The 26,614-nt window shown below is 44.7% G+C and overlaps 1 protein-coding gene across 1 annotated transcript in view; it reads right to left on the reverse strand.

Annotated features, from left to right (window-relative positions):
* VPS53 (VPS53 subunit of GARP complex) overlaps window positions 1–26,614 on the reverse strand; it is a 1,349,775-nt gene that overhangs the window by 968,511 nt on the left and 354,650 nt on the right. The window contains exon 6 of the mRNA XM_069615168.1: window positions 4,140–4,255. Coding sequence (XP_069471269.1) covers window positions 4,140–4,255 — 116 coding nt within the window. The remainder of the gene's footprint in view (window positions 1–4,139; window positions 4,256–26,614) is intronic.

A 26,614-nucleotide genomic window follows, 5' to 3' on the forward strand; every position in this document is an offset into this window, starting at 1 on the left:
GGCCGAGTGCCGGTCAGAGAGGAAAGCGCTAATGCTAAGGAAGAAAAGGAAGGGCAGGCTGGGGTGGCGAGCGGCCAATTGCGGGCGTTAGGGGAGCGGGGAAGCCCGTGGGTTAGGAGTGCTAAGGGGAGGCCAGATGGACAGTGCCAGGGGAATGCAGATAGCATGCGGATCTTCTTTCCCCTGCACTAAGTGCGAGGAACAGGGCTGGATGGGCTCAGGGGTGCAGGCCCAGCCAGGCAAGAGGTAAGTGCAGGGGAAGGGAGACCAGTAGGACAAGTGCAGGATAAGGGGAGACCAAGTTCTGGGGTAGACTGAAGACTGAATCGGAAGGAACCAGCAGCCAGTTAAAATGAGGCAGAGGGGGACATTAGCAGAGGAAGGAAAGAGGGAAGAAGAAGGAAGAGAAAAGGAGGGTCTTGAGAAGCTTCTGGAACTTAAGGAGATCTAGCTCATTTCTGAGTGGGGCAGGGAGGCTATTCCAGAGGGAGGCACCTGCGAAAAGAGATCTACCCCCACTCTCTGCTTGGAAAGGCGTCTGATCTGCAGAGAGTTGGGGCTAGAATACCAAAGGGCTCTAGGGGGGAGCTATTTAGAGAGAGAGAGTTGGATGTAGCAGGGTTCCAGGCCCCAGAAGCCTTGTGGATAATGCAGAGGGTCTTGAACTTTATCCTTGCACCAACCGGGAGCCAGTGGAGATATTTTAGGGCTGGAGAGATGCGGTCCCTGAGCTTGAGACCAAGCATAAGTCTTGCAGTCCTATTCTGGATTAATTGAAGGGGGCGAAGGGAGGATTTGGGCAGATTGCGCACGAGGCTGTTGCAATAGTCCAGCCTAGAGAGGACCAGAACTCTGGAGACATTGAGTTTCTGCGGGAAGGTGAGGAAAGGAAGAATTCTTCTGAGGAGTTGCAGCTGTAAGTGGGCCTTCTTGGCAAGGTCTGCGATGTGAGGAGAGAAGGAGAGAGAAGAGTTAAAGATGACACCAAAGTTTTTATGCCTCACAGGGGGGTGAGAGCGGCCCATGGTGGGTGGCCAGAAAGTAGGTGGGAGCTGGGGTCCCAATGAGAAGGATCTCAGTCTTACTGGCATTAAGGCAGAGATGGTTAGCAGCACACATGTCTGAATACCACTCAGACAGTTTGGAATGAGAAAGGAAGAGGACTGCGTGTCATCCACATAACCGTGGTAGTGAGTAGAGAAGGCGGAGATGAAATGGGCTCAAATGGCAATGTAGATGTTGAAGAGTCAGGGTGAGAGGATAGAGCCCCTCCGGATGCCGCAGGTGGAGAGAGTGATGGATGAGAGAAAAGGGCCCAATTGAACCTGCCATGGTCAGTCAAAGAGGAAGGAGGTCAACCAGTCCAGTGCCAGGTCTGTGAGGCCAAGTTTGTCACAGAGCCGGTTTATAAGGGTGCCATGATTGGCCATATCAAAAGCAGAAGAAAGGTCACGAAGGATGAGAACGGAGGGAGAGTTGGAATCAAGATTTGAGAGCAAGTCTTCACGGGTGTTCAGGGGTGCAGTTTCCGTGCCTCTGGCTGGTTGGTCATGGAAACAACCAACAGATTCAGTGTGTTGGATCAGCTGGGAGATGATTGTCTTCTCCAAAGGTTTGCCCAGGAGGGCGGTAATGGAGATAGGATGGTAGATACCCGGACAGGAGGGGGTCGGCTGAAGGCTTTTTGAGGAGAGAGTGAACAAGGGAGTGCTTGAGGAGTGGCAGGAAGGAGCAGTGGCAAAGGAGTGATTGCAGAAATCATCCAAGGCTGGAGCAAGGGAGACAATGTTGTCCTTGATAGTTCTGGAGGAACAGGGGACCACCGGTTTGGAAGAGACTTTCATAGAGCGGTCTTGTCTAGAGACCTCATCCGGTGAAATGGGCGAGAAAGAAGAGAGTAGGAGGGACTAGGAGAGGGGGGCCAAGGGAGGCCTGAGAGCGGGAGAGGGAGAAGGGAGGGGTGTAGAGGAGAGTAAGGACAAGATGTCCTGAGTTTTGGTTATGAAGGTAGACTGCAGAGGGTCAGAGATGGCAGAGGAGAAGTGGAGACTTCAGTAGGACTTGCAGATTTTGAACAATTCAGCAGTATTATTAGTGGCCCCAGAGAGGCGGGCTTGGATATACACCTTCTTTGAGCGGATGGAGAGCCTGTATTGCCTTTGGAGCAGGCGGCAGGCCAGGTTGTCAGAAGATATGCTCAAAGCCTGCCACTAATTCAAAAAAGTGTAAAAACATGAATTCTTCAATAGCACCAAGGCACATCAGCAGGCACTTGTGATCGACCACCGATGGTAAGTAAAGTGGTCTTGTATTGAGCAATTCTGCTATTATTTGTTGGCCTCGCTGTGCATGGCTCTACAAAGAAAGTGGGAGGAAGCGGTTGTTATCGGGATAGTGGGAAAAGCAGATGCAAAATCTGTGGAGTTGATGGGTGAAGGTCGGAAGCACCTGGTTCCTGTGGGCCTGTATACTCTTTATGGGTTTGGATAGACCCTTAGCAATGGATCATCCATAGGGAACAGTCGAAGATCTGAGTGGCAAAATGTGTTTTGGGTAACATTACTCAGTGATGTGGGGGGGGGGGGGGAAGAGAGAGAGAGAGAGAGAGAGAGAGAGAGAGAGAGAGAGAGAGAGAGAGAGAGAGAGAGAGAGAGAGAGAGAGAGAGAGAGAGAACTAAAGAGTAGAGCTTAGTCAGATCTCCTGAATGGTTTGTGGTCTGTGAGGATGCTCAAATAGAGTGCAAGGTCATTTTAGCAGGGAGTCGGCTGTGAGGAGTAAGAAAAACAGCGATACAAGCAAAAGGTACGTTCAATATTGGGCAACCTCAGTGAGCGAAGGAGTAGTCACCTTTAAATGGAGTGAATAGGCGGTTTATCTGATGTTTGCAGTAACAGCCATTTGATTCAGTTTGTCACATCTGTTTCTGATGGGTTTGTCAGAAGGATGCATATATAGGTGGTACTTATGGTTAAAAAGCAGTTACATTTATTTGAGCGAAGTAGAGTCGAGTAGGTTAATAGTTTAGTGGGTTAAGGGGTTGATGGCATGATAAAGTTAATTAAAAATCCAAGGTTTCAGCTGTTTTAGAACAGTCAGGTGCTCTTGTGTATGGAATTGTTTGTACAGGAAGTACTATAGTTTGGTTGTTAGGAAGGAGAAAAATACATGTGACGCCCAATACATCAACCAGGTCACCGACCGGTTCCTTTTAGGCTTTTGTAAAACCATGGCTCTAATAAACAAAAGATGTGCATGATGGACGAAAACAGGTTCGATACACAATATTCCCAATTACTGGTATATACAAACTAATTTTTCTAGAATGTTTTTCATAGAAAATCTTTTGGGGGGAATGGTGTCAGCAGATCATTAGTCAATCAAGTGGCTATTAAAGCTCATGACAAGGTCAGAGGTCTGGGTAAGGCCTAAAAGCCACAAGGACCCACCACATTGTTCGGTGGTACAGGAAGAACAGAACAATAAATCAACAGAGAATAATTGAATACAAAAGGTGCCTTCCAGCAATAAGAGGTATGTATGATTAATATAATGATGTGGGTACAAAGCCTAAAAACAAAACTATGGTGAAATGTTAGTAGTCACACTCCTCTCAATATATTGTATGTTATTGTAAATTCACAATTGGGTCCAGGAGGTTTGCAAATAACATTGAAGAGTTTGTGAACATTGGCATTTTATGGTTTGATCACATCTTACCAACGTGCCCTAATTGTGAAACCATTTTATTCCACAGCCAATGGCAGTGTTATGGTGAACATCTCTTAGAAATTAATTCTACTCAACAAATTCTTTTAACAAATCAAAATAAATCTTTTTTAAAGCAAATCCTCAACAATGTCTCCCAGCAACGTGCATTAAACATTTTTAGAAAAAGAAAATGCGTTGTTCGGGTTAACAACCGCTCTCCCACACAAGACCCTGAGTTAATGGGAGTATGCACAATGTTCTAAAAAAAAAGATCAAAACTCCCTATAGGCGCCTCTTGAGACTGGTCTCCATTTTAAGTGTCATGTACTACCAAATCACATGAGCTTTTAACATTTCTAAGCAAGACAAGTGCAGCCCTTACTGTAAGGTGCGAGGAAAACAGTCATCGTAGAAATGGAAAAAAACTTACTCCAGTGAGTCGACTCCCCCTGCTAACATGTGAAGGTGATTTAGCGTGGTGATGGAGGTGGTTAGGTGACGCTTGGCATGATCCAACTGCTTAATATCCCGGGTGATTTCTTTAACCTAACAGCATGAAAACAAAAGAACATTAAAGCTGGTCTAAAAACATCAGATTAGACAAACATTAATCAATGAAAACAGGAACTTCACTATTTGTAGTTGAATTTACAGATCTGAACAGAAAGGCAGTGTAATTCTAGCTGACTCATCACATTTACAATAGTTCTTCACAAAAATAAAAACCTTCAGCAAGCAATAGTGAAGCCATGATACCTTTATTAAACGCCATCATATTTTGCTTTGCAATTTCCTCAAATACATTTCAAAAATGGTTAATGAACTATGCAGGAGGAATCCATATAACAATAATAAAGATAATAATATGATCTTCTATAGAGTCAGCCAGCCATTTTTGTTGTCCCACTGCAAATGGCTCTATAAGGTAGGAGGGGGGTTATTGTTGGTGATATAGCAGGAAAAGCAAATGCTAAAACTTGTGGTGTTGTTGAACGATTCATGTTGGAAATTCCTGTTCCTGTGTTCTAGTATGTTTTGAGACCCCATTTTTTTCACCTTTGGTATATGGAGCGGGCAGGGTCTCATTACTTCCCGGCCTTGGAATTGCTGAGCCATTTGATGGTGTTGCACTGCTGATCGGCAGTTCCATTTTGGATAGGTTCAGCTTAACTCTGTTGGCGTGCATTTAAGATTCTACCAGTATAAGGAAGGCGTTGAGGTCAGTTAGTCTACTGTTAGTGATTGGTGAGTTTGTAGACAATTTGTGAGTTGCTTACGTAGATTTCATATGTATATGTTGCATTATTCTGCATGTCAGATTGCAGGGGGTGGGGGAATTGGTTGATCTGGAAAGGCCATGGCCATTGTTCGTGTTTTCCCAGTGGGGAAGGATGCAATCCAGCATAGGGGGATTCCCCTTATTCTGATAACCTCTAATCTCTTCATAACGATCTTTCGACTTATGGTGCCAAAAGCTTTCAAGATGTGCAGTAGGATTAGTGCAATGGTGATTGTTGTCCTCATTATAATTTAGCATGTCCCTGACCGAGCAGTGTGTGAATTATGTTTCTCTCAATGGCCTGAATCCCTGTTGGGATCCATGGAGGACATTGCTGGTATTAATGGATTCCAGTAGTTTCTGGTATATGAATAAGAGGATTTTACTGTTAGGTGTGTTGGCGATACAGTGGTAGTTGGCTGGGTAGCTTTGGAGTTTTTGTTTAAGGAGATGTTTAAAACTAGCAGTTTTGAAGGCACGTAGGACAATATCTTGCTCGATGGGGGTGTTGAGAAGGCACAGGAAAAAATGGGTGGCAAGCCTGGATGTTTGGATATTATTTTGTGGTGGGAGTACATGGGTCTAACCGATGAGCCAGCCAACTGTGTGCAATCCCGAATCGGGTGTGCTGCAGTAGCAGGAGAGGGATTGAACCACTGACCGGCATGTATATTCTGAGGACCGCATGGCACATATGGGCTGTGTTAAATCTGATTATGTCATCACTCCTTTCCCTGCGGTAACCTCTCCCCATGTGGCCAGGGGACGGCAGCCACTACATGATCCTGACCCTGGGGCGGCTATATGAGGGAGGACCACATGGAGGATGATGACCTTCAGAGCAGTGAAATGACTTTGGATGAGACATGGTATCCCCCTTTTCCTTTTAGGGATACCCCTTGCATTCCCCATGCCTTAATGGCATATTGTCAATGCTCCCTTCAACAACCCATGGAAGCTACTGAGAATACATTGCTGTGTTCTATACAAAAATCACCAAGAACTGATTACCATTTCCATGCATATGAAAGTACTGCGACATGAAAGCGGAATTGACTGAGGATCCTCAAAGGTGAGCAGCACAAGATGCGCTCTAATGGTTGCGAGCGCATAACAGGTGCGGGGACATTTAAAAACACTAAACAGCGGACATGGGAGAGACGCTGCTTGGGGAAGTTTTGCCCTCTCAGTGTTGACCGAGCGACCGCCAAGCAAAGAAATCTGTGGAGCCAGCCGGCTCAGGTAGAAGGCTGAAGACTGAGGACTGTGGAAGCCAGTTTGCAGTGTGAAGACTATGGGAGGAAGGAGAGAAAAGACCTCCTTGCGGACACAAGAACCTGGGAGCAGCCTGAAGCTGCCTAAAGATGAAGAGCGGCTCAGGAGGCAAGTGGGTGCTGTAAATGTTGTGGAAGCTGCCAGACCAAGCAGGCGAGCCTGCAAGGTGGAGACGGGACACACGCCACTTCCAGTTCACCTCAGAGGAACCGTAGAAAGCTACGAGAAGCCGGTTAATCCTGCAGTAGGAAACTGGGACACCGGGGTGCTTTGGCAACACTGCCAAAGAAGGATGAAGGAAACTAGAACAAATGAAAGGGAACACGAGACCCGATATTATCAGAAAGAGATTAATAGAATGAATGCGAGAAATATACCAATTTGCAAATGTACAAAGTCTTGGCAGGAGAGTATACCAGGCAAAGTAAAGTTTACAATTGTGCAAAGCAAATCATATGAAAAGCCCTGGCAGGAGAGTATGCCAGGCACAGACAATTTTAGAAGTGTATAAAGCAAGTCAAGTTACGTTTGCACGTGTAATAAGTAAAGTACATGAGAAAGCCCTGGCAGAAGGGTATGCCAGGCAAAGTCAAGTTGGCAAGAGTGTAAAGCAACTTACATGAGGAAGTTCTGGTAGGAGAAGACACAAGGCAAACCCAAGACTGTGAGAAAATGTATCATTAAAGAGGAGAAGAAACCTGGCTGGGGGTTACACTAGGTATCCTCTGAAATTGGAACTTACAGCCTACTTGTTTAATATACCAGTTCAGTGTGCAGAATTAGCACTCATCACTAGCCATTGGCTAATGATATTTGACTCTTGGCTAGTAAGAAATGGTGTGCTGTGTGTATGTGTAGAACTGAAGTGGCTAGTCACTTTTTATGGCTGGCTAGTAGCTTACAACTTGAAGGTTTGCTACCTGTACCAGTTGTTTTTTTTTGTTGACCACAGAATTCCAAGGAAGACGTATACTCTTAGGAGTCTAAAGTATTGTGAAGAGAAAACATGGGGAAGGGAGCAATCCCCTGAAACTGTGAACTCCATCATTGGGAACTTATGTGCTAGAGTTACGCCTTTACTTTATTAATATTTGTGCACTTTCAAAGCCAAAGACATTATCCTTTTCACCATAGAGTATTATTTTAGAATGTGAGGGCCAGATTACAGTTCCGGACCCAGGACATGTTTGCTTTGGACAACTAGACAACAGACAAAGGCTTAGTTTTGGTTGTGGTAGGGAAACAGCCTCTAGAATATGGACAGCAGGTGATGGGGTCTCGCCTTGAAACACTTGTGTATAGGCATGTTATAAATGCCATATCATATCAGGGAATTTTGCAATCCATTTTTATTTTGAATAAAGGTTTATAGACAAAACTGTGAGCTCTGTGTTCATGTCTCATTCCTGGCTCCTTACAGTGCTGAGTGAAAAATGTGCTCGAATAAAAGTGAAATTTGAAAAGACCAATTTAGAAAGAATGCTCAAAGACCGATCGAGCAATCTTTCTAAATCAAACTGTCATGCCCCTCCCGCACACTAGCATGCAGAAGCTGAACAGCACAACCGGCTAGAAGAGGAGGGATGCGGGCGTCTAAGGTTAGTGTTTTGGGATTCTGTGAGTGCGTGTCTGTTGTGGCGAACCAGAAGGCGGACTCAGACTAAAATGTGTCAGGTTTAGGATGTTTATTTAAATTAAAAGAAAACGCCTATCGAACCCTCTTGCTATGAGGAAAGTTCCTTGCCTAACAAACTAAAAAAAGTAAGGGTGTTCGTCAAAGTCCAAAAGAAATAGTTCTTAGTCCAAATCCTATTAGTTAACTAGTCCCTACCACATAGAACAAAAAAACGAAATAAAGTAGGCTGGAGCAATAGGCTCCATCTTTGGGCTTCTGCCTGGCCCAATCACTTGGATTCCTTTTCCAAGGGGTTTTAAAAGTTCATCAAATTCCAGTGACACAGTTCACAACCTCTCTGCAGGTTCTGTATGCCAAATCCTAATTTTGTACGATTATCTTTCTCCAGGGATAAACAGTTTTCTTAATACTGCTCCAGCATTTCCGACTTGGTACTGGACAAGGTTCTTGTTTTGTACTTTAAAGACTGGAACCCTCCAGGGTCTCTCTCTCTCTCTCTCTCTCTCTCTCTCTCTCTTCAATTCTGTTAAGTTTTGTGTTTCTTGGACTCCCCCAAAGTCCTCTGGCAGGCTTACTTTATCAGGGTCTTAGTGGGGTGCTTGCCCGTTCGGGTTTTCTTAGTTTCCTTAACCCTTGTGGCTTTTTCAGCCTTGACTATTAATGTCTCTCTATTTCTCAGGGCTCTTTAAGGCCCTCTGATAAGCTTTCTTTAGCTCAGTTTCGGTAGGGTGTCTGCCTACTCAGGTTTATCTGGCTCCCGTAACCCTTGTGGCTTTTCTAGCCTCGACTATTAATGTCCCTCGATTTCTCAGGTCTATCCAAAGCCCTGTGGCCCTCTGATAGACTTACTTCAGTTCGATATCAGTAGGGTGTCTGGCTGCTCGGGTTTATCAGGTCCAGTAAACTTTGTGACTTTCGCAGGCTAGAATATCACTGCTGGACCCTCTCAACAGTATTACTTCTTTGGGAGTTTTCACTTCCCTTCCGCTGCTTGGCAGCTAACACTTCTTGTGAGGAGCTTGGATATCCACTCTTTACGCTGCAGTCTGGTCTTTGCGCCAGTTAACAGGCCCACCGCGCATTCGTGTGGTTGCGCCACCAGATGACAGTCACTTTATCATTTCCATCTCTTTGTAGATCTTTGCTTCTTCGCCGGTCAAGACACCAGCCTTCCAGCATCTTTCAAGCAATTTGTTCACTCTACATGCTACCGTTGGCTCTGCGGTCTAGCATGGCTCTGCCCCTCCAGGCTCGCCTCCGAGTAGGATTCACTTTCCTCCATTCAATGTTCCTTGTGGTTTTATGTACGTCATCACAAACCTATGGGTGCGTCGTTCTTCTGTGAATGGCGTTCAGGCGGAATCCATGGTTACCTGAAAAGCCAAAAAGATTGATGAAATGTCCTTATTCAGTCAATCCAAAACAGGGTTAAGAACAGTCTTGGCAACTTCCATGTAGGCAGATAATGTGTTCTAGATAGCGAGTTATTTGCAGGAATGGGAGTCTTTGTCCCCAAGAGGAGAGTCCCAGTGAAGTTCCACTTGCCCAGACCCGTGGGGAGGGTCTTGCTGAACGGGCCCACTGCCTTGCCTCAATGGGGGTGGGCTCCCCCCTGGGCAGAAGGGACGAATTGTCCATACTCATCAGACTGTGTCTGACTGTTTGGGTGAAAGGAGGGGCATGGCGTGGAAGGGAATGGGCGGGTAAACGTGAATGTGTTTGCATGTCTGTTTGTGAATCAGTGTGTCTGCAGTGGGGATTAAGAGGGAATGTTTTGCAAGAGAAGGGAGGAAAGCGGGGCTTGGGGGGTTAAACCCTCTAATTGCTAAGAAAGTCATCAAGAGTGGGAGAGGGTGGGGGGGGTCGGGGTGTGGGCAGGGGAACAGATTCCCACAGGGTTGTGGGGATGAAAGATGTAATATTTCTGCATTTAAAGGCTGCAGGAAATAGGCCGAAACAAATTCCGCTTTTTGTTTGCAGCCATTAAAATGCGGAAATATCATGTAGAACGGCACAAACCATGGACAGGACAAGACACTAGAAAGACAGCAGTCAGAGGGGTCTGAGCATATAAATAGGAATATGAATAGTGGAGTTTGTACCTTTACTTAGTAATTAAATAAATGCCCGTACTCATCTAAATCGAAACACAGGTACCACTAAACTGCAAATGAAAAGTATTTGCTCAACCTTCATTATGACTTTATACAAACGAAATAAAAAGAGATTGCATGCTTTATTTTCACGATTGTTGAAAAGCCCGCACTTCATTTATTTGTTGAATATATGGCTGCGTTTAGATCTGCCTTTGTTCCGAAGACTTTCTCGGAGCCATGGACACAGCTGCTGCGGGGCTACGACTGTATTCTCTACTAAGCATAATAGTGAATGCTTATGACCCGATATCTATTAGTCACCAGGACCTGGACATTTTTCTTGCTATCGAGCACAGCCTAAAATGTAACATTCTAAAATGAAGTTTCCATCACTTTCACAATTTATTTCGTCTTTTCACTCGAGCAATCACTGACAGATGAATGGGACAAAATCCTGCATACAGTAGTAGGTACTGAAAGGAGTATGTTGGCGAGGATTCTCCATAGCAGGGATAATGGGAAAGAAAAGCATAATGCGAATGGAATTAAAAGTGAATTCAATATACCACCCATTAGTATTTTCTCCTCTGGCTCACTATCCATCCAAACACCCTCCCACGTTTTAGAGTATAAAAAGTAAGTTCCCATTATCAATGGGCATATTTTTTAGGGGAGTAAAAATAAGTTTTAACTGTATAACAGGAATGTTTTTGTAATAAACAGTTTTTTAAATTTAGTTATTCATGCACATTAATAGATACATTTTTACCTCTTTAGATCAGGCTTCAATGAATTGCAATATTCTTTGAATTCATGGTTGGTAGTACTTTATCACTAAAACTTATGTTTTTGAGGTACGTTTGGTGGTATACATGTAGAACCTTTCATCAGTGAACAATATAAAGGAGTAGGGTTCAATAAACAAATAATGGTTTGATAATTAGAGTGGAATCATAATTATTTATAGACGTTTCTTTATTGCTTGGTTTGAAGTTGATGGATTCCACTCATTCAAGGGAAGTGGTTTATTTTTTATTATTATTTTTATAAACAAGAATTGACATGGCTCTCGCTGGAGCCTCTGTGGAGATTAGCTGCTTTTGTACAGTCACACAGTCAGCAAATCTGTGTTTCACATTTGTGCTGTGAATAAAATTGAAGAGGCTTGTTTTTTTCTGGCTGGCAGTCTTCGCCTGGCAGGGACAGTAAAAGGGGATAGACATTTGGCGCTTTGAGAATTTATTTTCCTTCCTTAAGATGCAAAGGAGGTAGAGTCAGGCAGAGTCACTGAAGCACTGTGGCAACCTAACATACAAGGATGTATGTGACGTGCGAAGTGAAGGGGTGAAAGACTGGAGGCCAGTATCTACCTGTAATAGGATATTGCTGTCCGTAAGTAACATCATTGCCTTATCAGAGAGTTCTGACGTAATGGATGTGGTTTTAAACACATGATATCATCCAAAAATCAGTTAATTTCATTTCGTTTTATTTCGACAAATTGTCATAAAAACATCATAAAAACATAGCACCACTATTAACAATTCATCACCGTAGTTCCATCAATATCAAAAAGTTACAATAGACATAGGCATGCAACAATGCAACTCACAAGCATAATAGATAAAAAAACAAAATCATCAAGTTAAAATAGTAATGCAATTACAGTAGATGTCACTTAAGGGAACCTGCTAAATGTATAAAAACATTCTTATGATAGGGACTAATGCTTTGTACTGTATACCAGCGCGAAAATGGATAAGCAAACCAAATTTCATGAGGCTTCATCAAGGAATCTCATCCTTCTTGGCCATGCGTGATAGAATTTGAAACAGTGTCTATATCTATTCTGTCCCTAGTGGACAGTGATTTACAGAGCGTCAGGGCAGGGGACAAGGTACAAGAACCACTCGCCCTCAGCCACGGTTTCAAGTATCCAACCCTCCAGATAAGGTGCGTTGCTGGTCTTTTTATGCAGGTAATTCTTGTAAATACGGCACCTTTCTTTTTCGAGGCTATTCTTGGCAGCACTCCCATACATTTTGGAGGTAGCTGCTGCCATGCAACTGGGTTGACTTATGATCTGCTTATTTAACATTTTCCTGTGTTGGTTATTTCATCTAGCGAATACTTTTAGAGTCTGTAAAGTGTAACACTTGGAAAAATTTAGTGTGCGTTTTGCAGTTTGTTCAAATGCTTTGATGTTCTGTGTTACAATGTTATTTAAGAATTTTGCATCACTAATGTGCATTGCAAATTGCTCTGACACTTAAGCAAGTTTCCTTAGAACTGGCATTCTTATTGAACCTGATTTTGAAGATTAGTGCAGAGCAGTGTAAAAGTGTGTTCTAGCATGGGCTGCATTTTTGTGTTTAAACGCCACTGTCTTCAATGGTTTTAATAGAGGCCGCTCTGCTGAAGTATAATTTTCTTCAAGTTTACTAGTGATTTGCATCTGCATTTCATACGATGTTTCTCTTTATATCACAAAAACATCAATGACATTTAATGGCTTGAGGTTTCTCATTACAAAAAGCTTTTGATGTTAAGTTAGTAGATATGTTTGGTAAAGTTTTCAAATATTGCAAGTGCTTGCATGTGTGCGTCGGTGCACAGGTGCATGCATGCAGGGGCACATTCACTAGTTTGTCACAGCAGGGAACAGCTGGACGCGTGGTCTGAATGTTACTTTTACTACCCCACGTCCCCCTGAGCAGGTATAACTCATACAGATAGGGAGGGTGAACATCTACAAGCAATTCTTTCATGGACTTTTATTTCATTTTAATGCAACATTAGCATCCCCCATCAGGACCAGCTATTATTTTTTAAATGAGACCAGGTCAACACTTCCCATCATTAGTAGGGTTGACTGTACTAGTACTTCTCAACAGCTCTGCTATATATTTTGCACAGTGCCCTAGTTGCTCAGCAGAGCTGCCATATGAGACCATTAACTATTCACAGCAGGGCTAAAGCACATTTAGTGGCATCATTACAGAATTTCTTAACAGGACTGCTGTTTTGGAACAGTACCTGATTTTTTCAACAGTCGAATTGTAATGCTGCAGTACCATCATGTGTTTGCAGTTTCAGTATGTAGCTAAAGCACTGAAGAGAAACCATCTCTAAGCTCTCCCCTCCATTCTCCTGAGGTGGTAGTATGCACACTAGTGGACAGTGTGCAAAAGGTGCTTTGCTTTGGTAGGCTTCAAGCCATCCTGCTCTCAGTATTGCGCTTTTCCTAATTTCTGATTCTCCCATGTCTGACTATTGTGTGACACTGCCAAATCTCTAGTACCGTGACAAATCCCCTGCTTTATGAGTGGGATAGTTCATTGAAAGGGGCATGGACCTTGGGATGAGCAACTTATGTCAGGTAAGCTATTCATGGGGCTGCCATCGTCCCAACCCTACAAGCATTTCCGACAAGTTACTATCCTGACTAAGGCTGTCAGGGAATTTAGTTCAGTTGGTTGGTAAACCTGCCACACAAATCAAAATTTCACCTTCGAGTTCCAAACTTGTCAGTAGCTCAGTGAACTTGTGCATCTACATGCAGGACTCACACATCTCATCAGCGCTGCCGTACTTGGCATCCAGTACAGGTAAAGCATGTGCATGGAAACAAATTCAGCATCTGCTAATAGGAAACTCTAAATGTGCAATTTCCAGCCTAACTTCCAACAGTAAGTTTGCATACATTTAAAACGAGCCACCCCCCTAATTTTCAAACTGAGCTATATTTATAGATGGAAAATGCATTTTCAGCTTGTATTACTTATTATTGCTTTTCCAAACAAAAAGGAGAGAATGAGCAATTAGGAACCTAGGGGACACAGGACAACAAAGTGCTGAAATTGGGGCAGACAGAACAGAGAACGTAATGGAAAGGAGGGAGAGCCAGCGTAATACAATGTGAGAGAAAACAAAGGAATTAACATGAGTGAGAGGCACTGGAGTCACAGCAATGGATACAGCAAGACAGGGGAAAGAAACAGCAATAACAGTATTCTGAGACAGGATATGCAGAGCGATAGAGAGCAAGATAAAGAGCAAGAGACCACAACAAGAAGCATGGAAACACGCAATAGTGATAGGTAGAGCAACAAAGTGGGAGACAGGGAAACAAGTAACAACAGGAAGGGTAGAGTCAAAACATGAGGAAGAGGCCATGAAATCTAGGCAGAGAAGCAGCAACACTCAGCGGGGAAGGCATAGTAGTGATGCTGGTAGAGAAATTGACTTTATTCATGAATACTCAACTAGTTAGAATATAGTTCTGTAGCTGAAGCACATTCTTAAAAAGGTCCTGTGTCGTAATGTCATTACGCTGCAGCTGGATAGCACAAACCTACAAGTTATTGCATGAGAGAGCTTTTTCCACAAGTCTAATACATTAATTGAAGCCAGATAACATGAAATATGACTACTGTTTCTAGTATTTTCCAAACGTTCAACGTTATGCACACATTGTATTGGGTGTCCAACACCATTTACTCTCTTGCAAAGGTGAATACTAAGTTTTACTCTTCAAATCTCAAAATAAGGAGTAAAATACTCCCATCGCAAAATCCCATCTGGAGCACTGCAAGTATCTATTGCGAATACTGGCATATGCAGGGCACACAAATAAAAAAATGTTTCAGAACTTTCGATCGGACGCTCGACAGAGATCCGAGCAATCTGGATTCCTATATTTGGCAAATGCAGCAAGAGGATAAATACCCATTCTTAGCTTTCTTAAAACACTTCTAACGGAATAGATGTGTACACGGACATGGTACTGCTCATAGAAAGGACATGTTTTGATAGCCCAATCATTTTAAAAGTGTTTACTTTTTGCACAATTGAATAGGGATTTTGCTTTGTACCAAGCTGTATATTTTTCTTTGATCAATGTACTCCCTCAACCCTAAATAGGTCATTATTATTTTTGAACACAAGTTCATTTTGTTATACGAGCTGGCAGGCTATGTTACCCTGGTTTATTTTATGTTATGTCGTTTAATGTCAAAGCCTTTGAAGCAGCCATAACGTGGCAGGTAGAATGCCAGAAAACAAATAACTCCTACTGCAACTATTCAACTTCAAACAAATTACAAATAATTTAAAACACAAAATCGGTTAAAAGATATTCTCTCCTTCACCTTGGCCCACTTGGCTCAGGCTTGGCTGTCCACGAATCAACATTTTGGAGCTGGAACTTGGGTAACATATAGAGATGTCCAGGAAAATAAGCCAGCAAACATCCAGGACTGCCGGGCATGTTCGCAATCCTCATACACCCAACATTACATTGTGTACTAACTTACAATTCCCCAGATCTGCTTTGTAGAAACAACTTAATTATCACAACGTTATAAGACCTATCCTCATCCTCTAATTTGCAGAACAGTAGTGCACCTAACAGGAATGACATGCAAATATGCGATCACAAAATATTCTTCCTCTGCTACATACCTCCCTTTTGTTTTATTGCAACCATTTCCTGAAACCCCCTTCTACTTCCTTCCCCCTTACTAGTTTTCTTCCTCCAGCAGACAAAGGTCAGGATATCCCAGATGCCACTACACGGACAAGTCTATGCGTTCAAATTGCTAAGGTGGTGTTTTGGCACTGTATAAATGCCTATTAACCTTAGCATACCATTATCAAGTAAGTGCAAATTGCACAGAGGAGACTGCCAACATGTGCACTTACATGCAATGCAATCTCATCCACGCAATTTTTGTTGTGTGCAATAAATTAAACACAAACCTGGGCATCGCTGGAGTCATGTTCCTTGTTGAAATTTACAATGGATTCGATAGGATTCCATGCATTTATGCCAATTTGAAAATCACATGCCCGTCCAAATGCATTCAGTTTTGGCAGATGGAGAGGATGTGTGTGGCAGGAAGAGAGGATATGCGTGGCAGAAGTGCACATTTCATTCTGTGCCCCCGCTCTGCCAGTCAAGACAAGGAAAATCCCCACAAATGATAACTAATGCTTAAAACCATACCCATGTTTTTTTACAGATTAGTGTTTACTCCATTGGACTTTTACAATGAATCTGTAGAGGAGTCGATGACATCATCTCTAGTGCCCCCTCACCTCCAGCATACTGGAAGAACAGCAAGAGTGCTGTGTGTGACGCCAAGTGTCATCCCACTACAGCACCAAGTATATGAGAGCTGTTATGCACTTAGACAGCCATATCGAATGTACCCATGTACTGAAGTGGTGGCAGGATGTTAACATACACCATTGGACGTAGAAGAGCTGTGTGTGCAAACTGACATGAGTAAATTGATGGCATAAAGGGAAGACACTAAGACGCACAGAAACAATATGCAGATACTTTAAAGAATGAAGGTGCAATTGAAGTAGCAAAGTAATCAAGTGAAGAGATAAAGAAATCGTCTATGTTGAAAGGATGAGTGAGCTGAAGCTCAACCAATGTACATATGCAAAAACTCAAGGTAGATGAGACATACAGAAGCTTGCTGCAATAGAACCTATAACGTAAATAGAGCAGCCATGATGGAAAGATGGACGTCAGATTGTGTTGAAACTACCTCAGAGACAAACCAGGCTGCAAGAATAGGAGATGCTGCAGAAACAGCTTTGTGTGAAGAACAAATAATATCTGTTTTACTTAGATTAAGGATGACACATGAAGACATAATTGGAAAGTACAAAGGGAGTTAACCAGGATAAGCTATGAATGAAGGGCACATTTCTCTTAGGATAAAATAGAAGCGAAAACATCTGCTAGTGCCAAGTATTGGACATTTAAAGATGTGAAAAGCATATGTAAGGTGGAACGACCAAGTCTCCCGAGTCCAAGACGAGTAATAGCACCGAATACAATTAAATCAAAAAGCATTGCCAAAAAGGATCTTATATCCTACCATGTAATTGAAGGGAAAGTGAATAGGGAGATCCTACAGGCTAAGAGAAGAAACTATAAGAGCATACTGAAGATGAGGAGGAGGATGGGACATATTAAGGTGAAATGGGAACAACTTAGAGAAGCGGCAGTCCAGAAGGATTGTAAGGCCTTTTCGGTCTTTGGTCTACGACAGAAAGGAAACAAATGATAATGTCCTTCATTGTATGATTACTGTAGAGGAATGGTTCTCCCGCTTTAGTGGTTTATATACAGAGGAGACCTCTAGTGAAGATTTGTGCAAAGTGGGATTCAAAGGGGCAGGTAGAGTACTAATGAATCCTAGTAGTCAACATATAGTCTGGCAGATGTAGAAAAGGCATTATTAAACACTAATGGCAAAAAGGCTCCTGGCCCGGACATATTCCCGGCAGACCTTTGGAAGGACAGACCTGATATTTAGGTGCCGATCCTACAGATATTGTTTCAAGTCATGGCTACCCTTTTCACGATCCCAGAATCATGGTGTTGCGCCGAGACTCTACCCATCTATAAAATAGGTGGGAGAGAAAGCCCGAGCAATTATAGGCCCATTTCATTACTTGACACAAATGGGAAAAATGTTGCCAAGGTGATTCTACAACAGTTACAGGATTGGATGGCTAGTAAGGGTCTCATTTCGCACTGGCAGGCCAGGTTTCAGCAAGGTGTGAGCACAGTTGAACAGTGCTTTCGATAGTCTACAATTGTACATAAGTACACTGTGTTAAAATAAATATGCATTTATCCAGTGTTTATAGACCTAAAAACTGCTTTTGACAGTATACCCAGGGTCCAGCTATGGCAGGTTTTGCTAAACCGAGGGGTCCCTGTTCAATTGGTGTCAGTGATTGCCCAGCTGTATTCTAGCAGCAAGGCGGTTGTGAGATGGGGCCCGGCAGGCAAGACCACTAAACAGTTCCCAGTCGACAGAGGCGTGCAGCAAGGCTGTGTCCTTGCCCCGCTTCTGTTTTTCCTCTACATAAACAAGATTATCACGTACTTGGTGGCAGAATGTTTCAGGGGGGAACTGGACCCTCCAAAACTGGTGGCGAGGGGCAGGAGTGTACCTGGCTTTTTTTTTGGCGACGACTCGGTTCTGCTGGCCACATCCCCTGTGGAGATCAATCGTGGCCTGGAGCGCTTTGCTTTGGGGTGTTCCCAGATGGGCTTGACCATCAATAGAAGACAGACATAGTCGTTGGTATTTAGACCAAAAAGGGCAGGGCCACAAAGCTCTGTTTGGAGGTGGGTGGGACTGCCCTTGATCAGGTTAGCCACTATGTCTATTTGGGAGTGAGATTTGTGGATGCAGGTTCTTGGGCATTACAGTCTAGCAAGGCACAGACAATCCTAGAGAGAAATGGCGGTAGAGTTAAAAGATTCTTTGTTTCTCACAGAGTGCAGGCAATATCACCTGCCATTAATCTTTATTTGATCCAGAGCATTTCAGCAGTACTCTATGGAGCCAAGCTATGGGGTCACACAAATTGTCAAAACTTGGGAGTGGCTGAGAATACATTCTTTAAAAAGTTATTGAGATTACCTAGCAGCTCTCCCAGTACCCCATTACTGATGGAATGTGGGTAGGATGCATTATCTATCAGCTGACCTGGAAACCAGTTTTTTATTGGGTTAGTCTGTGGGGGTCTTCTGAGCTTGTAAAGTATCAGAAAGCATATACAGATATGTTGAATTATCTGGGAGGATGTTCACTACAATGGCGGACGCATGAAAAACACCAACTTAAAGATGTGGGTTTGTCAAAAGTGATATTTAGAAGCGCACTATAAATGTGTGCTTGAATCTGAAACTTGGTTTGGATGATCTTCCAGTCAAATCAGTTCAAGGAGGGGAGAGATGCCTGGATTTAATAACCCCAGCCTTTGCGCGTACACGTTATCTGGCGTTCAGGATAGGCATGCTCCAGGTCGCGGAGGCTTGGCATTTGTGAAATATGCCCTGCCTGTAGGTTGAACCCTGAGTTGGTTACCCATTTTCTCTTTTTCTGTTTGTGTTATTGTAATCTGAGAAATATGTATCTCTACCCACTCTTAAGGAAAACTCAGTTTTACAAAATATTGTAGAGGCAGTTGCCCTATGTCGATCTACTGTGGTGATTAACGATACACATTTTGTTGCAAAATATATTAATCGTGCCTGGCTCAGGCAAAAACATTTAACTGTCAGTTGAAGGACCTTGTGTGTTTTTATGTATTTCTATGGATTTTTAGTGATGTAACTATGTACTAAAACATTTTTAGTTTGAATTTTGTATTTTATGGAAAATATGTGTTTTATCTAGACGTTTTATTGTGTGTGCTAAAGGCTAATTTGCAGAATGAAGCAATTATTGACTGAATAGCAGTAAATCAAAGGACGAAATGGACATATTCGTGGTCAACTGACACGTGGTGCAAGAACAGATTACGAGGACTATTCATTAAGCCTCAGACGAATATAGTGGTGTACCCGGACTCCTTTAAAATTCCAAGAGAAGAAAACAGTTAGCAGGGTCAGCTATGAAGGAGAAGTCTTGGTTTGTGGCCTAACTGATGAGAGATGGTAGGCTAATTGACCAAAGTGGGCAGTGGACTGACTTTGTTCTATGCACCTAGGTTTTGTTTTGTTCACGTGCTACTAGCGAGCCAAAAGCTCAGGTTTGGGAAGTTATGCCAACCAATCCGGAGTGGTTATGAAGCAGCATGCTATACAGTGTTGCAAAAGCCAATCCGCTGTTAGTATTTTGCTATAATCAGTATTATACGTATTTATGGGGTCGTTTGAGGTGTGCCTACTAGATAAGAGGCAGCTAATGATGTTATTAACACTCATACATACTATAAGAACATATCATCCCCTAACCAATCCCTCCCCTAAATAGGTGTTTTATGCCATGTAGGATGACGTCATAGCTGACATACATTGTAGTATGAAGTCTTTGTGTAATCAAAAATTAGAGAGTGAATGAGCTGCATTTTGTATGATCACAAGATTTCCCTACTGTATTTGGGCTGACAAAGTAATACTTTGCCATATTCTTTGAGTCTGTCTGGTTATTTGGGTTCAAGATCATTCATTATGGTAATTCCATTCTGCGCATGGAGATACGCTCCAGGTGCTAGTGTACAAATCCCTAACGCTTTTCCTTTTGCAACATTCCTCACCATCCACTACACTTTTCAGTAACTAAAATGTCAGTATTAATAACAATTAGAATTTTAAAATAAATATGGCACCTGCAATAGTTTTCAAAATCGGGATGGAAAAAGTCGCTGAGGCGCCAGTTGATCGCAGGGCATATCTTCCATGATCCTGGAACTCGCAAGGTGGCTTTTCATGTAGTGCATAACAACCAACCATTTACTCTTTTTACAGGCTGGGTGGTTCGAGGCACTAAGTTTTAATTTTGCTTAAGGAATTCTGCCTGCACTGCAGCGCGTGTGTTGAAAACTTTTTCCCCTTTTTAGGCTACTCTTCCCTATGTGAGTCATTTATTTTTTCTCCTCTTGTGTCTTCTCTATTGCTGTGACCCCGCCCTCGGGAGTATCCTGCATTGTGTGGCGCTGGGCTGTGCGTCTCACCCTCTTCTCTCACGCCCTTCTCCTCCCATCGTCCATCTCGTTTCCTCTATGGAGCTCTCCATTTCTCCCATGTTCTCTAACTGCTACTCCATCTCCTATCCTATCCCTCTCACTAAGTCATGGAAGGATGAAGTTCAAGAGGGACATCCTGGTTGCAAACCCCGGCACCCTATCGCTGATACCTACATCAGTGCTTCCTCCAGACAAACTCTCACTGACATCCTCTTTGTCATTCCCTCAACCGACTAATGCACCCCTCATATGGTCTCAGCTCTCTCTCCTATCTCTTACTCTCCCATCAATGGTGGCATTTAGTGGGAGATCCTCTTGGCCTTCTTCCACTTCTACAAGACCATCATTAATGACTACCTGAATGGGACTTTCTTGGTCCAGGCCCTCGGCCCAATATCCTCCTTTTTGATAGGCGTCTTCCGCGTTTTATTAACTTCCTTCCTTCTCCTGCTACTCCCACTAGCACCTCTCAAGCTCCTCTGCACCCTCTTCTTGCGCCGACTCTCTGGCTACCTTGCGACCACCTGCTATCACCTCTTCCCACTATCAGGCCCTCTCTTGCAATTTTTCCGGGTATACCTCAAACCTGAAACCCCCACCCCCATGGAGGTCTTTCAAATGTGCCAACCTGCTCCATGTTGCGACTCTCAACTCTCGCTCTGCTGTCAAACACTCCTCTGACACCAGCAACCTTCTCAAAGAGCTTGACCTGTATGTCCTCGCTCTCACGGAGACTTGGTTCACAGCCAGCTTTGTCACAGGTTTTGACACACCCCCTCCCTGATTGTTACAAGATCCTCTCCGTGCCCAGAACCAACCGGCAGAGGGGGTGGGGGAGAGTAGAGCTCATCTTTATGGAATGGGTCCCTGCCTCTCATTCCTAAGCAGGCCTACTCCTCCTCTGACTGCCTGGTCTGCAGGCTATTTATCTTTCCTGGCCTCTCTCTCTCTTACCTTGGCCACCATCTACAGGCCACCTGGGCAGGCTGCCCCCTTCCTCTCTGAGTGTGCTGACAGAGTAGCCAGAGGCATGGAAACTGCTCTCCTGAACACACGTGAAAATTTGCTATCCAATCTCGACCGCAGCACCCCCTCTGTCCTCATCCTCCTTGACCTTTACTCTGCGTTCGACACAGTTACAGACCTTGCAAATTCTTAAAAATCCCACTAGACCTGCAGGGCAAGTTCCTTAGTTTACATACTCAACCTAAGAGAAATGCACTTGACCCAAGGTTACTAGTTACAAAATATTTACCAGTGCTTTTTGTAAACTGGTGCATGTCAGCCTTAAGCACACTTAATATTTGGTGGAATGCTGTAAAGCATGATCAGTGAAGCTTGTATTTGCCTTTTACTGCAAAGTGCGTTTCCAGTAAATGACAAATAAGTTTCTAACATCCCCATACTCGCCAGCAAGGTCGGGTATCATGCAAATGGTACTCGCCCTTCATACAGACTACTAGCCAATGCTAGTGGGCTAGTAGATTTTGCAAGCCCTGAGTCAATCACACCATCCTGATCAATTGACTGAGAACCTGGGCATCACAGAACAGGCCCTAGAGAGGCTGACATCTGACCCTAACAGGTCCAACCTGATATGTATATATATATCTCCCCCCTCCCCCAGGGCTCCAACCTCTCACCCTGGCTCGTCAATCTCTGAGTGGCCCCTTTGGCCCACCTAATCCCTACCTTCTACTCCAACTTTCAGTGTTATGTGCAGCTCTCTTTCAGTACAGCCTCCTCCCATACCTGACTGTCTATCCGCAATTCAGGAGTGGTGCGCCTCTAACAATCTCTGCCTTAATGCCAGTAAGACAGAGATCCTTCTCATCGGGGCCCCTGCTTTCCCTCTCTCACTCTGGCCGCCTTCCATGGGCCCTCTTCCTTAGCCTTCCTGTGAGCCAAAAACCTTGGGGTCATCTTCGACTCCACTCTCTCCTTCTCTCCTCACATCACAGACCTTTCCAAGTTGGCCCATTACCAGCTGCACCTCCTCAAAGTTACTCTTTCTTTTCCCAGAAGCTCATTGTCTCCAGAGCCCTGGTTCTCTCTAGGTTGGACTGCTTTAACAGCCTCTTTTGTAATCTGCCTTCCTCTACTCTCCGCCCTCTGCAACTAATCCAGGTGCCTCTCTCTGGAACTTCCTTCCTGCACCTCTCAAATTTGAGCCATACCACCAGAAGTTCCAAAAGCAGCTCAACACTTTCCCTTTCTCCTCTGCTTTCTCTATCTCCCTCCTCTGCTAACCTATCTGCCAGACTGACTGGTTGCTTGGATACCCTCAAGAGTCTCAGTGGATACCAGTATCCTCTATGACCAGTCTCCCCTGCACTGTCTCCGGGCTTGCCGCGCATTAGGGGCTGCTACTGTAACGTCTACAGCCCACAGCCTACAGCCTACTTGCAATTACCCAGAGCTGCGCTGCCCTGGCTGCACTTACCCAGAGCAATGCTGCCCTGATCGCACTTTCCCTTTCCATCTCGTTTGCACTTCTCCCATCCCCTTACCTTCCCTTCCCTTTCTCCTTGCTCTACCGCACTTGCACGATCGGAATGACACAAGGGGCCTCATTATGACCCTGCTGGTACGGAAACAAGGGTGCCTGTAAACTCACAGGCACCCTCATTTTAGGACTGGTAAACTATGAGTTTGCCAACAAGATCCGCTGTGCCCGACAGGACTGACCCTGCCAGGCGCAGCGGTCATGGTAATCAAAGTCGTCACGGAAGAACTGGCACATTTAGCAATGGTGCCTGTGACTGTATAGGAATGGGGATTAACAGAATTACTGCTGCCTGACTTCCCAGCTGCCGGAGTTGTAATCTCCCAATGGCACCGTGAAGTTAGGCGGCGGTAATTGTTGATGGGTCTGGTGGCAACCCTGGTTAATGCCGTGCCCGTAATGAGGCGCAAGGTCTAGTAAGATTGTTTGTTTTGTCTTCCATCCATACCCTCCCTTGACTTGTCGCGCCTAGAAACACATCTGTACAGGCGCATTATAAATGACTTCTATCATATCACATCATCTTAAAATTCACCAATCTCCCCATCTATGGCTCCAAGCATCCCACCCCCCAACCTTTTGGGCCATCCTAAATGTAAACCTCAAACACGATTCTAAAATGTACGAAAGAGCTATCAGGTGATAGAATGCATGATTACTTTCAAGCAATGATCTTGGAACTCTATAATAATTGGCACATTTAAGGCCTCATTTACAGAAATATTTGTGCGCTGAAAAGTGACTATGCACACTTATCAGCACACAAATACCTTTTCGTCGATTCATGGAACAGACTTTGCGTGCATTGCCACAACCTTGCAGGGATTTCGCGCAGATCCGTGCGTATTTTGGGTGCAGTCGGACGATCTGTGCGAGACTCCAAGCAAAGTGTGGGACAGGCCTACGCAAGAAAACAAATAGGGGGCAGAACATGCATATTTCCTATTCCTTAAACAGAAAGAGGGAAAAGAACAAGTTACTTTCTTACCCGGTAACGTTCTTTCGATGGGATGTTCCTCCAACGTATTCCACATCTATGACAGCAATCACCACAGCTGTGCTGCATTGGAAACATTTTCGCTCTCTGCATCCTGCGTTGATGACGTCGATACGCCCCCTCGAGGACCTCGTCCGACGGCCGACATCACCGGATGTTATATGTAGGTCACACAACGCCCGTAGCCTCAGTTGTAGTTTTTTCCCAGAACGTGTGGCACCAATCTTCTGCCAGTATTACTACAGAAAGCCTTGCGGAAACAGAAGCTGCAATCGCATAAGACATTCTGTAGAGGGGCAGGCTGGGAGGGTGCGATGTGGAATACGTCGGAGGAACATCCCATCGCAAGAACGTTACCAGGTAAGAAAGTAACTTTCTTCGAGGGGATTGTGTCCTCCGACATATGCCACATCTATGACAGACTCCCAAAGCAGTACAACGTATGGAGGTGGGAAAAGAATTTAAAATTTTAGAATGCCCAATCAAATTGCAGAATAGAGGACCGCCTTACCAAAGGCCAAATCTTTCCCATGGATAGAATCCAGGGAGTAGTGTTTACAAAAGTATGGACAGAGGCACATGTGGCTGCTTCACAAATATTACGAATGGGAACACCCCCCGGCAGAGCAGTGGAGGCAGCCACACCCCGTAAGCCCACCGGAATGAGCCCGTAAACCCACCGGAGGGTCCTTACCCGCCAGACGGTAGCATTCAGAGATTGTCAAGATGATCCAACGGGACAAGGGCTGCTTAGAAACATCTTGACCTAAACGCCTTCCAGCGTATCCTACAAATAGCTGATCGTCCACTCTGACTGGGACATGCGTGAAATGTAGAAACTTAAAGCTCTCCTGGGATCCAACCTATGGAGCCTCTCCTCTTCCTTACCAGGATGCGGAGGATGATAGAAGGCCGGAAGAATTACCTTCTGGCTCAAATGAAATTCCGACACAACCTTCGGAAGAAAAGAAGGACGAACCCTGAGGACAACCCTGTCCTTATGGAACACTCTAAACGGTGGCTTGGTGGATAGTGCCGGCAACTCACTCCCTCTGCGAGCGGAAGTAACCGCAAAAATACAGTCTTAAAGGACAACAGTCTCAATGGACAAGAATGTAAAGGCTCAAACGGAGCTCCCATCAGAAACTTTAAAACTAAGTTCAAATCCCAACCGGGCAAAGGTGACGGAGGAAACACATTAATTAGCCCTTTCAGAAACTGAGAAATCAAAAGGAATCTTAAAATAAGAACACTCCTCAGACAAGTGCTTAAATATGGACAGCGCCACCAGGTAACCCTTAATGGTACCCACTTGCAGGCCCTTGTGGGCTAAAGAAAGCAAAAATGACAGAACCACAGGAATTGAAAACTGAAAAGGATCCACATTCTGTACCCTGCACCAGTCGCAGAACTTTCTCAAACGGCAACAGTACAGGGATTTTGTTGCTGGCCTTCTGGCCGAAAGCAACACCTCCAACACGTCTTCAGGGAAGTCCCAATCCTTATATCTCAACCTTTAAGATACCAAGCATGACGGCTGAGAGAATTGACCTCTGGATGGAGAACTCAATCCCCCCTACCGTGAGAGCAGATCGTCTCGGAAGGGAAGACGACGTGGAGGGCAGATGGACATGTCTAGAAGGTCCGGGTACCACGCTCTCCTGGCCCATGCCGGAGCAATGCTCTCCTGGCCCATGCCGGAGCAATGATGATCATCCGGGAACCGAACCTTCGCAACCTCTGCAACACCTGCGGAATGACGGGGACTGGAGGGAACGCGTACAGCAGTGGGAAGGACCACTCCACTACGAACGCGTCCCCTAAGGCTCCTCTTGGAGAAATTTCCCACAAGCAGAATCTTTCGCACTTCCGGTTGACAGTGGTGGCGAAAAGATCCACTTGTGGGGTTCTCCAAAGGGCGAAGATCTCCTAAAGAACTTCCTAAGCCAGCGCCCACTCGTGAGAGATCGTGCTCTGCCTGCTCAGAGCGTCCGCCGCCTCGTTTTTATCTCCGGCCAGATGAACTGCCGAGATCGAAATTCCCTGCTGGATGGCCCAGTACCAGAGCTGCATCGCCTCTCTGCACAGTGGAAGAGACCCTGCCCTCCCCTTTTTGTTGAGGTAGTGCATGGCCACTGTATTGTCCGTCAGAATCAGGACATTCTTCACCCGCACAGACGGCAGAAAGCCTTCAGGGTTAGCCTGACAGCCCTCAGCTCCAACAGATTGATATGGAGCCTGGACTCCGACGGAGACCAACGACTGCTGACTGTCAACTCGTTGGCATGAGCTTCCCATCCCGTGAGGTGATGCGTTCGTCACGATCATCACCTCTGGCCAGGGTAGCCAAAATGGAGCCCCTTCGTCAGATTGCCTTCGACGGACCACCACAGAAGATCCTGGGCGACCGAGGGCGGCACCTGAACGGGATCAGACATCCTGCCCGAGGACTGCGACCACTACATCTTGAGAGCCCACTGCAGAGATCTCATCCGCGGCCGTGCCTCTGGCACCAGTAGAATGCAGGATGCCATGAAAACGCAAACACCGGGAGACTCTGGGCATGTTGAAACTTGTCCACCATCTGCAGAATGTGATGAGCCC

Source organism: Ambystoma mexicanum, chromosome 9 (genome assembly GCF_040938575.1).
Source record: "Ambystoma mexicanum isolate Mex_15411 chromosome 9, UKY_AmexF1_1, whole genome shotgun sequence".
NCBI classification, from domain to species: domain Eukaryota; kingdom Metazoa; phylum Chordata; class Amphibia; order Caudata; family Ambystomatidae; genus Ambystoma; species Ambystoma mexicanum.